At 37.6% G+C, this 12,670-nt stretch overlaps 1 protein-coding gene across 6 annotated transcripts in view; it reads right to left on the bottom strand.

The window, feature by feature from the left end:
• CTNND2 (catenin delta 2) overlaps window positions 1–12,670 on the bottom strand; it is a 630,944-nt gene that overhangs the window by 515,261 nt on the left and 103,013 nt on the right. For all 6 annotated transcript variants that reach the window (XM_071736667.1, XM_071736669.1, XM_071736668.1 and 3 more), the window contains exon 2: window positions 5,145–5,278. In XM_071736667.1, the coding sequence (XP_071592768.1) occupies window positions 5,145–5,278 (134 nt within the window). The remainder of the gene's footprint in view (window positions 1–5,144; window positions 5,279–12,670) is intronic.

Raw genomic sequence — 12,670 nt, 5'->3', positions numbered from 1 at the left:
TATTGAAACTGAGATCAGTATCATTACTTTCTTAGGGTATTTTTATTCAAAGTTTAAACTTCTTCCCCTAATGGCAAAAAAAAAAATAAAATAGTTAAGACAGAAGTTCTTGTGGATCACTAAAAGAGTGTTCATATACTCACTCCATAATAGGAAAGAATATTTTGCCTTTCTTTATGACAGCCTTTAATAGTAGTTTAAATTAGCATTAGACTGAGCTGTCCTTAAGTGGCATTCTGTAAAGCTTCTCTGAAATTCCTGGCTTTGAACTACTAATTTTTTAGCATAACATTGCTTTAAGGAAAAATAACATAATATTTAACTCTGATTTTATTTTGATAATAGGCATTTTCTTTCCTTTATTCAAAGCTAGTTTTACTGGAAGGCTATATTCTCTCAACACACTTCTAACACACTTAATCTTCACAGAAGCCTTTCTGCTCCCAGCTCATTTCAAACAATCCCAAAAATATATATTTTGGATTATCATTGTGAAATATTAACATTATCAGTGAAATATTTTTTTAGTCTTTATTAATTAATCTGCTACGGCCACTGTGCCTTGGGCATGACTTACTTGTCAAGGTCTCATTTCTTGTAAACTGCTGTTTCCTGAAAAGCACAACATGACTGCACTTACAGCTGCTCTAAAGAGCTAAGCACAACCAGTTCCAGACTAAATCAAGAACTCAAGAATCTTACAAACAGTAGGTATAATAAGTATACTAAATGATCTATTTCTTCACCAACCACTGTGATGACTCTTGAGAACTTCACCACTCAAATCCCCATTTCCAGTAGGAGAATCATCTCTCTGAAAACCAGTCTCATCAACTTGAGGATGTACCTGAGAAGCACTCACAAAGCTTTGTAATTCAGTAATATGTTAGTTCCCCCAGAAACTTAGAAGGATGTGCTACTGAAAAACCACCATAAAGCCAAGTGTAGTTCTTATCTACAATCAATATATTAATTAAAATAAACTATGGCAGAAAAGGAAAAGGAATATCCCTCTGGAATACTTTAAAACCTCATTGTAAACAAGGGAGTTATATAACTAAGGAAGTGAACATATTGGCATGCTACTTAGATTATGAAAGAAACATGTATTGATTGAATATAATTAACATGGGTCTGAAATAGAGCAGCTAAAACATTTAAAGGCAGAGATAAAGCCTGATGTCTAAGGGAAAGCATGACGTGAATATATCAGAATTGAACCTATTTAAAAAAGAATACTTAAGGTTATTAGAGTATTGGTTCCTGTAGGGCAAGAATGAGGTTGAATTTTGGTGAATAACAAGTATTAAAATACGGCACGCATTGTATTAGAGAAAACAGCTATAAAAGTCATTCTGTGATCACATTTGGGGCTCAATATTTGGATGTCTATATGAAATGCTGTGACCTGCTGGTCAAACTACATTTCATGGGTTTCATCTGGTCTTAGAACCTTAAAAAATAGTCTGAATTGAAACATCCATCTACGTATGTGATTTTGTGCTAAAACTTCTATCATGATACCAAGAAAACCGAGTCTTTCAACTTCTGCAGCCATTTTCTAGCTACAGATCTACTTGCACACACACATACATGGAAGATGTGCACAAAATACATATCCCTGTTTCCAAAGAGTATTAACACCTAACACACAAGTTCACTTAAGTCAGATATATCATCCTTATTTAATATGGACATGCATTACATTGCTGTCATTAATAGCCTATGTTATTTCTACTTACAAAACAGCATTATAATAGGATCATGTACTGATAATCTTTTAACACCAAGTGGGATCAGAATTCTTACGTGCAGGTAGAAATTCCCAACCACAAACATAACATGCTTTTTTGCAGAAGAAATATTCATATATTATCACGTATGTTCTCACACATTGTAGAGTCCTGATAGCTGACTTTGTTGAAGAATATTCCTCATATTTACAGGTACAATAGCAGATAACACAGGAAAAGAAACAGCCTTACATTTTCTAAATCTTATGAAGCATTGTGGCAAATGTTTTTGCCATTATCCCATAAGAATAAGAAAAATCCTTCTTCACCCACAGATATTGAACTATATTTTATCCATCATGGAAAACTGAAACTATGCCTCTTGAAGTTTAACACTACTTGACCATTCCTCTTTAAAGAACTTGATTCTGACTGTCAAAAAACAAACAACCAAACCAAACAATTAAAAACCAAAAAAACCCCACTAACACTTTTACCTTCACAGAACTTATTAACCCCTCCTCTCCATGAGGAGAATTTGAAAACACGTAAGACAGAATACAGTGCCTAACATCTCATGATTTCTTAGACATACAGTATATGATTCTGACCTCCCTTCCAGCAGTGCCAGCTGACCTTAAAGTTAGCAGCAAGAAGGAAAAAATGGACTCATATTCTTTATCCATCACTTCTCAATTTTAATCTCAGAAATCTGAAACCAAAACGTGATTCAGCACACTTGTCCAGGTAAAATGGGGCGAAAAAATAAAATAAAATAAAGGTTTCTACGTTAAAGCAAGAAATTTGGGATTTGCATTTCCTAAAATCAAACTACTCAACAACAAAATACAGGCTTCAGTTTCTATTTTGACAGAAATCCTTACCTTGAAAAGCGCACAACTAAATCTTCTGATCCGCTCATAATCAGCATAAAAGTGACACAAAAAGCACAATTTTTTAGATCAAATAAATCTGTCCTTCAAAAGAGGACAGCACAGGTATAGGTATTCTTCAAACTAAGCACTGCAAAGCTTCAGATTTCCTGAATAAATTCATGTTTCACAAAAGAAATTCAATCAGTACCAATAAATATAATACCTATGACTTTTGCATATATGCTACCCTCTTCAGACTGCAAATACCTATTACAGTCATCAATACCACAAATCCTGCAGTTTATTCTGCTGCAGTCACTCAAAGACCCTGCCCTAGCTATTTCATGAGAAGTAACACATGAAGTTGCCACAAGCGTTCCAGGAATGTAACAATTAATCAAAGCATATTTTCATTATGAACTCTATTACTTTTTCCATTATTAGAAGTATTTTGAATAACTGTCTCTGTATTTCTAAAATTCTAGGTATACTTTCAACTACAGTCAAAGGGTGCATAAAGCAAAATAGCACACCAAGTATTAAAGCAATTCATTCCTCCTTCTAAAAAGCAGAAGGCAACCCATCTGAACAACCAGTCAGAACCTCAACTTATTGACTTCCCTAATGTAGAGTCAATGCAATGCATTTTGTCTGTTTCAAGCACAGGACGGTGGCCTTACCTAGAATTCTTTAAAAAAAGATAAAAATATTGGAGTTACATGGCTTTCTTAGTAGTGAGTGTGGCTGAGCATAAATTTCTGCCAGTAAACCAAGGAATGAATTCAGATTTTATTAAAAAAAAAAGTTAATTGTTGAGCTTCGTACAGTCTTCCAGCTTCAAGAGAGGTCTGACTACAGACCACTCACCACACAAGTACTTTACTTCGAAATTTTGGTACTGTGAAATTTTGGTTACTGTGAAATTCTGTTACTCTGTACCACAATAATTCAAGATACTATTTTGTTAGTCAGCACTACCTTAGGTTAGCTGGCTAGGATGTTCTTGATGATTAAAGAATGTGGAACTCCTCTATTAACAGCTTCTTTTTGCTGAGGTTCACATGAATCAGAAGTAACTTTGCTAATATTTTACCACTTAAAAATCCTTTTCACCTCTCACCACCTTCCTGGTGGATTCAGAACCGATCCCCTCTAATACTCAATACACGGATTTGATGGAGCAGGATGTTCAGTTGCAAAATACATGATCAGCTATATACAAGCAATATCACCAGAAAACATGACAGAGAAGAATTTCTCACGATTAAATACTGTGTTTCACACTCTAACAGGCAGGTGTAGCACATCTTCTACATACGTAACTTTCCAGTACAGTTTTTCAACATCAGAGAGCCAAAAGGTAGTGCAAGTATTTTTCTTCATAATAATCCAGTAGCACAGGGTGAACCACTGATACATGCCCAAGTAATGCTATTCCCCTGGAAGACCATATGCATACAAACATCTAAAGCAAAGCTAATTCCAATACAACGTGCCACAGATCTTAAGACAAAACTCCACATTATAACCTTTCTTTCCTGTGCTCCTCTTTTCAGAAGCAGAAAATATGACTAAACTTTAGCACCCAGAAGAGAGAACTAGTACACATCAAGAAGAAAAAATGAAGAGCAAGGTCACAGTTTTATAAAAGCCAAATGACTCAACAGCTATTACTCCAATGGTGTTAGATATCATAAACTGAATTCATGCATTAATTTTACTAAAGAAGCAGTAAATGTCCTAGGCAGGGGAAGATCACTACTTTATAACTGGAGAATCAATTTAGACACCTTCAGCAAGGACAAAGCTGCTATCTTTTAGCATCTCTCTTTGGGACTCCTGTTGCTGCTGCTGAACAAAATGAGGTATGACAAAGACCAGGTATACAAAGAGGCACTAAGCAAAACCTCAAATTCATCCCACAAAAATTTACATTAAAATGTCCAAACCTGTCTTATTAGAGTCGATCAGAGAATCACACTAAAAACTTTTCTTTCAAAAATTTCTAGTACTTTTTAATTTAATCATCTAAGGACAAAAAGGCTCTCTCTGTACCCAAATTTGTCCTAAAATAATCACACAAGATGTTTTACACAAAAAAAAGACAAAACCTGTATATGCTAAATTTTAACATCCTGTGATTCTTATAAATCCTTTTAACAACAAAGTCTGGGATAACACATCTTCTCTACAACTACTCATTTGTCTATCGCTCTCATTTTTCATCCCTATACACTGTAACTCCACATGCAGATTGCCAGCAAGGAGAGATCACTCAAAACCACCATTCACCATGAAGAGTAGAAGCAGAGAATAAAATGAAAAATTCAATTAAATTCAATTAAATCACAATAAACATACTGTAGGACACCACATCCAAGTATGCTAAGATATGAAGAAATATTTAATATTCTTCGTAATACGCATTTCTGAATTAAATTATTCAGATAACACCTATGAAATCTTTGTTAAAAAAAGCAAAGCATTGAATCATATCATTGCCTTCCAGCCAGTACCTGCAGAAGTACTCGCATACCTGTTCTTTAACTGAAGCTAGAATGGCAGAGGTTGTCTCAGTTTCAGAGCCATCACCATTGGATGTGTTCAACACAGGACTAAGGGAACTTGTCTTGTCAGAAGACGAGGGCTGGTCTGGAACAGGCATAGTTTCTGTAGTTTATGGAAAAACAAAACAAATAATATATATAAGAAATCATATGCATATAAGAATAACAACATAAATTTAAGGAGAAAATTGTAGAACGTGCTTCAGGTCTGTGATACAGAATTAATATATCACTTATTTAAAACTAAAACTAGTTCTAAATTAATTGGAAAAAAAATAATAAATTACCTCCTAGTCTTAATTCACCATAGTACATTTGAAAAGGATTCAAATAATTTACAGGAGCGATTTTTGTATTGTATTCCAGTGGCAGCATCCAACGTGAAATAATGAATCATTAAATGCTTTGCAAAGAGAAAACCAACAAATGATACAGGAGAGAAATATATAACACTAATTATTGACTTTCTGATATGAATGATTATTTAATATTCTAAAATTCTATTTTAGACTAGGTAACAAACTTCATCTTTCTTCTGCTTAGAAGGTGATTTTGAAAACATTTTGTCAGCATATTTTTGAGAAAAACAGTTTTTAAGCCATGTTTGAGTCCCGTTACAAAAAAACATTTTTAAATTTTTAAAAAATCTTCTATTTGAGGGAATTTCTAGTATTCATTTTTATATAGCAAAAATGTATGGAAATATTTTCCTTTCTCAGGGCTAGGCTACAGAGTAGGCTCTCTGTTTAAATGTCACTATGGGGATATCTCTGGCAGGAAGTTGCACCACGTTCCAGAAGCAGAGGAGCAGAGAGGCAGCGAGCGTGGTCAGGCACAGGCAAGTTAGAATAAGATCACGTTCATGTGGGAGCTGGCCAGTTGGTAAAAGCATTCCCGTGTGAGTTTGCCATGGAAATTAAGGCTCTAAAAGAAGAGGAGATTACATTCTACAAAGGTTTGGCCCTGAATCCACAGTGCTGCCTAAGAACACTCATTCAGCCCAGCTGGGATGCCTTCTTCCAAAGCTTCCTGAAGCTTCCAGCTTTGGTCACTGGCATACATATGCAAGACAAAACCATTAAAGTCAGTTATTACTCAAAAGAGAAGTCTCCCTAAGTCCCAGGCTACATTAGTCCATATACAGAAGCATGACATTACATATTATTTTAAATAAACAGATAAGCTATATATTATCTTATGGCTCACTTTCTGTAAGCCACTGTAACTGGTAAATAATGAATTTCTGGTAATGTCCTTGGCTCCAGCAACTCAGATGATACACCTGTCTCCTATGATACACCTGTCTCCTAATATACATGCAAGTATACTGTGTAAAACTTCTATATGAGTCCAATACATCAACCTAAAAAGACTTTTGAGTTGTATTTTCTCATTTTGTGAAACAAATGTGCCAGCTTCTATTATAACAAGTTACCTGGTTTGTGGCATACAATTCAAGTTGAAGAATATGCAGATGCATTCTCTTACCTTCAAACAATTCACTTAATATTTTACTAAACTGTTAATTGCATTATAACAGGAAAAAACTTTTTTGTGTGTTTTTGGCATTGCAATTTATGTGAAAAAATACAAGTGTAACAGATCATTTTGTAGAAATATATTTGCAGAAAACACTGGAGTGCCATGCTCCTTGCTATCGACCCCACTGCCCGTAAAGTCCAGCTGAAAATTGAGTACCAGAATGGTACCACAGGATGCAGGAAGATGAATTGAGAGAGCCATGCTTCCAGGTCAGGGCAGCTCACCAGGGAGACAGATGGGACCAGGACAGCATCAGGCACAAAGAACAAACTCATCCAGACTGCACTGGGATGCAAAGACACCCAGAGCTGTCAATGAGGCACCTGCTAAGTAGTTTCAGACACGCTGGCTGGGAGGAACTCCCCTGCTGCTTTCTTACAGTTGCAAAAAAAGCTTCCTGGAAAAATCCCCTCTGTCGGCTTAGCTCCTCCTCCTGCTCCTCCAGATCTGCCTGACTCCCGGCAGGGACTCTGCTGATGCAGCCTTTATACAGACACTGGTCCAAGCACTGAAACCCTACAACCTAACCAAGGTAAGAATTAAGAAAACCTTGGTCTTGCTCCCATCTCTGCAAGTACCTGTCATTTGAGGTCCACTTAAATTTTCTACTTCACTTTCTTGAAAAACCAAGAGGACTTGGACCTGCCACCCCTCACCCCCAATCACATCCCCAGTTCTCTACAACAGCATGTGGTTACTGGGCCTGACTGGGAAGACAAAAACAGCACCTGGAAAGCCTCTGTCTGCAGTCAAGGCAACCTTCATTTCCCCACTGCAACTTTATGAATCCAGTAGAAGTTTCAGCGGTTTGGTAGTGTGCACATTTGGGGGTGGAGGGCACTGTAGGACTAACCTGTGTTGGGGGACCCCACCCATCACCTCACTGAAGGGACCAAATGCAACATGTAAGGAGGGGATGTGACACCTGGATGGGGATGTTATCTCTGTGTTTATTTAATCGGTTGTCTCTTTATTTCTCAATACCAAAATCAGCAACTTAAAACTTATATCATCTGGAAATATATGAAAGTAACTGAAATTCCCTGGGTCAAAGACTGGTTTTTGTCTGTGACACTCCCACTAGAGCAAATCCAAATGAGGTCAACTGGGGCATGGTGGGTTCCTGTTACCATTATGTTTTCAGAACTAGGGGAGAAGCAAGCTTCCATGAAAAAAAAAATTATCTGCTATACAAAATGCTTGCACTGGCAAACAAATACTCCAAAGTGTATTTGAGAAGGACAGCAAGGAGGTATGGTTAATGGGGAAGCCACTCAGTGATCAAAAAGATACTACCAATAAAGACAACACCTCTTTCTGCATTTTTGTAAACAAAGAACATATAAAAAACTGTTTTAGTAATTTACAATTCCAGAAATATCTGGAATGGAAAAACTGCTCAATAAACTGCACTTGCTTCAAACAGGCTCAAAATCTGGACAGAACAGTAGCTAGTATTCTATAGTCACTCCATGTTTCCTGCATTTTGGATTATAAAAAGATCTTAAATGGAGGGAGGAAAAAGGAGGGGGGGGTGGCATTGATAAAAAAGGCACACTACATGTCTTCTTCATCTAAAAACAAAGAAGTCATAAGAAGTGTCCCAGATGTTAAAAGTAAAGTTTTGTGAAGCTATTAAAATATTTCTTCTGGACAGAATATATTTCTAACATCTATCTGATTATTTCAGTTTATTACTAGTTGTTTGAGGGGTAAAGATTGCATCCAATTGCACTTAGAAAGCTAGCATCATTGACTCTACATCACGATGTTATCTAGCTAAGCTGTTATTAGTATATATTTTAACAATTTTCATTTATATAAATTAAGACAAGACATACCATCTAGAGAGGAAACACAGAAAAATAGCAATAGAGCAGCCGCTACAGCAATAGAGAAGCCACTGTACCTCAGGTAGTTACATTGAAAATATCATACAGAAATCAGGAATTGTGTTTCAACAGTCAACACCAAAATAGCACAGGTTAGGAATTGCACTAGCCCATCTGCTCAGAGTAGGGTATACATTTTATTTTAGCTCAGTCTTAAGTACAAGAAATTGGACATTCTCAGGTTTTAACGGGACTTAAAACTACCAGTATTGTAAAATTACATACAGTAAGGCTGAAATGGATCTACAAGCCCCTAGACCACTACCACATCCACATCTCTTGAGAAGGAAGATTTTTTTTTCCTAAGTCATTCAGACATTTAACAGGCTTCCTTCCCTGCAGATTCCCAAGGCTGACTCCTCGGTTCCAGTGCTCCAGCACTCTTACCAATAGAAAACTTGACAGTATTTAATAATAACACATTTAAGATCTGTATTTCCTGTATTATTCAGCACAAACACAGGGAAAAAAAAAATATTTCATCAGTCCTCTTCAAAAGAGCATTATCTCTCATGATGATGACCACTGTTGCCTTCCCTTCTGCTCTTGCTTCTCTTCTCTAGAAATGCTACCCCGATTCTTTGCATCTTTTCTCTCAAAATTATCTGGCTGACAGCCTTTTGACCCACACTTCTGAGAGCCTAACACTAAAAACAAAAGAAAAAATTAGAGCAAGTAGGAGAAGAAAAATAAAAATTAAGCCGCTTAACAGAGTACACCATAGCTGAGTGACTGCAGCACAAAGTAAACCTGCTGCATTTAATTTCCACAACAGCAACAATATTTCCCATCAGTGTCACGAAAATACAAATGAGATTCTGTAAGCCGTAGCATATACATGCTCCTGAGAGAATCAAATTAAAATCTTAGACAATAATACATAGATGAACAGGAAAAAATACTATCAGCCTTTGGGGAACACGCTGGGAAGTTGGACATAAATAATTCATGGCTTCCCGTAGTCCACAGCCCTGGCAAAAATTCTATCTGGAGTCTGACCCTTTTTGCTGGTGGTGGTTTTGTCTTTCTAAGAGTATCTCAAACCTTTGGCTCGCTTTAAAGGAAAAAAAAAAAAAAAAAGCCTGTCCTATAAATCCGAACAAAACCACTCTCCCATCTCCCGTGCCTCGGTGAGGGTCGGAGCGGGGCTTCCCCCGCCGGACGCATCGGGTTCCAGGCGGCTCCAAGGGCCCCAGCGCAGGGCAGAGCTGAGCCCCTCAGCCACGGGCGGGCGCCTCAGGGAAAGCCTGGGTCAGAAAGGGCAAAACGCTGCCCGGCAGCCAGGGCTGAGGGAAACAGGGGGAGAAACAGCCCTGCGAGCCCCGAGGCTCCGGAGAGCAGGAGGAGGGCGGGAGGGGCTCCGGGCGCCTCAGCAGAGATGCCCCTGAGGCCCCGGGAGAGACCCCGGTTGGGCGGGGGTTTCCTTGCAGCCCCTGGGAAGGCCCTGGAATGGAGCAGGGAAAAGTCTGAGGAGGAGGAAGGAGAGGCAGAGAGGAGCTGTTACGGACTGACGGCAGTCCCCCCATTCCCCTGTGCCGCTCATCTCAGAGAGAGGGAGGAGGAATAAGGAGTGAAGGGGTGAAGCTGAGCGTGGGGGAAAAAAAAAAAAAAAAAAAAAAAAGAGAGGTGTATATGGCACATATTTTAGGTTTTCTGCTTGTTTCTCACCCTCCAACTCTACAGATAATGAATTAAGTGCATTTCTTCCAAGCATTGCCCAAGACAGTAACCTGTCAGTTATCTCCAGTCTTCAGATCTCAACTCTGGAGCTTTTCCATCTTTTTTCCTCCCCTGCCCTGTTGAGGAGAGGGCAGAGGCAGCAGCAGGGTGTCTGCATCTGGCAGCAAGATCAGGTCAAGCCATCACACCTCACAAGCTTGTTTTGACTTTAATGTGAAAGGTAGGCAGCAGAAATGGCTGGGGGATTCCTGGATAAATTGCTATAGTCTAGGGCTGTGTACACAATACAACTGTAATCTACAGGTGACAGCTACCATGGTCACCCTATCATGAACCAATGAAAACCAATACAGAACATCATCAGGTTAAGATACCTATTAAACCACTATTAAGCACAATGGTGGAAGTATTTAGGAAAAATCAATTGGACAAAATAAACAGAAGTAAAAAAAAAAATCTATATAGCAGTGGAAAGCTGGTATAAACATAATAAAAAAAATCAAACTACGTAAGTGAATTCCTGTTTATTGTCTGCAATACAGATGGGCAAATGATTAAATAAATCAAAACAAACTCAATAGCTTGTGTGGGTACACTGGTTCCTTTAACTCCCCATCAAAATAACTTCAACACTCCTTTGTTCTTCACTGTCTCTTACTATAGTTCCATAATATGTAAGCAACTGCCAGACATCCATCTCATTCAAGTATAGCAACTGATTTCAAGAGTGTTTTCCAACTTTTGCTTTTGTTGGTTTTAAACTTTTTGTCCATTATCACTTAGTAAAAGTAGTCAACAGAATTAAAAATTATCTAACATCTTTTAAAAAGCCACAACTGAAACCTAATTTATTTGAAAAGCAGGTAAAAAACCCACTTTTACCATGTAAATTCTTACAACAATTTAGAATCTCACTAAAGTCCTAGAAGCATTCCTCCTATAAGGATAAGCAGACAGGGAGAGTCAGTGGGGTGATTCTTAAGTCAGAATGTAAGTGAAAAATAAGGTAGTTCTGAGACAGTTAAACCCCACTTCTCTCTGAACGTTAAGCTATGTCTCTTGCAGTTCAAATAACAACATTTCTCTCCTTCTTAAGGCATCTTCTTGAGGGAAAGGCACACATTACCATTCCAACACAAAAGGTATACTCTATCAAGACTTGCAGAAGCCTCAAAAGTATCACAATTCAAAATTCAGAAGATTCCAGTGAAAAAGCTGGTTCTCAACCAACGCTTTTACAGTGCATGGAATCTTACCATGATAAGGCTATACATTTCAGCAAGATTCTAAGATTCAATTCTATGATTCTATAGTGGATTCTCCGTCCCTGGAGATATTTAAAAAGAGACTGGATGTGGCACTCAGTGCCATGGTCTGGTAACTGCAGCGGTAGTGGATCAAGGGTTGGACTTGATGATCTCTGAGGTCCCTTCCAACCCAGCCAATTCTATGATTCTAAGATTGACAACCAGTGAAAACAAGACTTTAATTTCTCAATCTAAGGAGTTCAAAAACAACACAGAAAATTATAAAGAGGATAGGCTTATTTCAGAATGGTCTTTTTTGAAGAGCTGAAACAGAAATACGACACATTCAAACATATGCACTTTTTCAAATGACTTGCTGCTTTTCACTTTTATATTTATGGTGTCAGCTTATAAAATTCAAGAAGGAAAAGGGAAGAGAACCTCTTTTTTCAAGCTACCTTCTACACACACTGAGAAATAGGCTTTAATAATTTTAAAATGTTCATTTGAACTAAGCACTCAATATAAATTACAAATTTATTATTTAATTTCTCTTGCATTTCTTTTGAACATCTATAACTTACATTTTCCCAGTTAGTTCTTGGGACTCTGAGACACAGTGCTTGGTCCCATTACATTTTGTTCAAAGGTAAATGAATTATGAGGTGGTTTATAATTCCTTTCTTATAGATGCATCACAGATGTTGTAGGAATACGTAAAAAAAAAAAAAAAACGGATACAAATTTTTACTGCTAGATCCCACGAACTTCTAGCAACAATAGTGATGTGACATTCAGAACTGGGAAATAAAAACTGCAAGATCACGTTTTTCTGTGACACTGGGGATAGCAGTGGATACTGGATGGCAGACTCCCTTCCTTATAGAAGGATTTCATGCCTTCTCTGAGGTAATACAACTAAACTAGCTGGTTCCAAGGTCAAACTCTAAAATCTGCTTAGGCTGAACTCAGGCACAGAGGTAAATACACAATAAACAGAGGTACATTCTAAGCTATCCATAAAACCTTGGGTAAACCAAGATATTTATATCATTTATAAATGCACATGAAATTGGTTTTGTCAAATGCTATGGTTTCACTTGAAGGTTTGATTTGGCGCACACACTTTTATAT

Source organism: Heliangelus exortis, chromosome 2 (assembly GCF_036169615.1).
Source record: "Heliangelus exortis chromosome 2, bHelExo1.hap1, whole genome shotgun sequence".
NCBI lineage: Eukaryota > Metazoa > Chordata > Aves > Apodiformes > Trochilidae > Heliangelus > Heliangelus exortis.
Note: the sequence above shows the minus strand (reverse complement) of the source record. Positions and strands in the feature narration are given on the sequence as shown.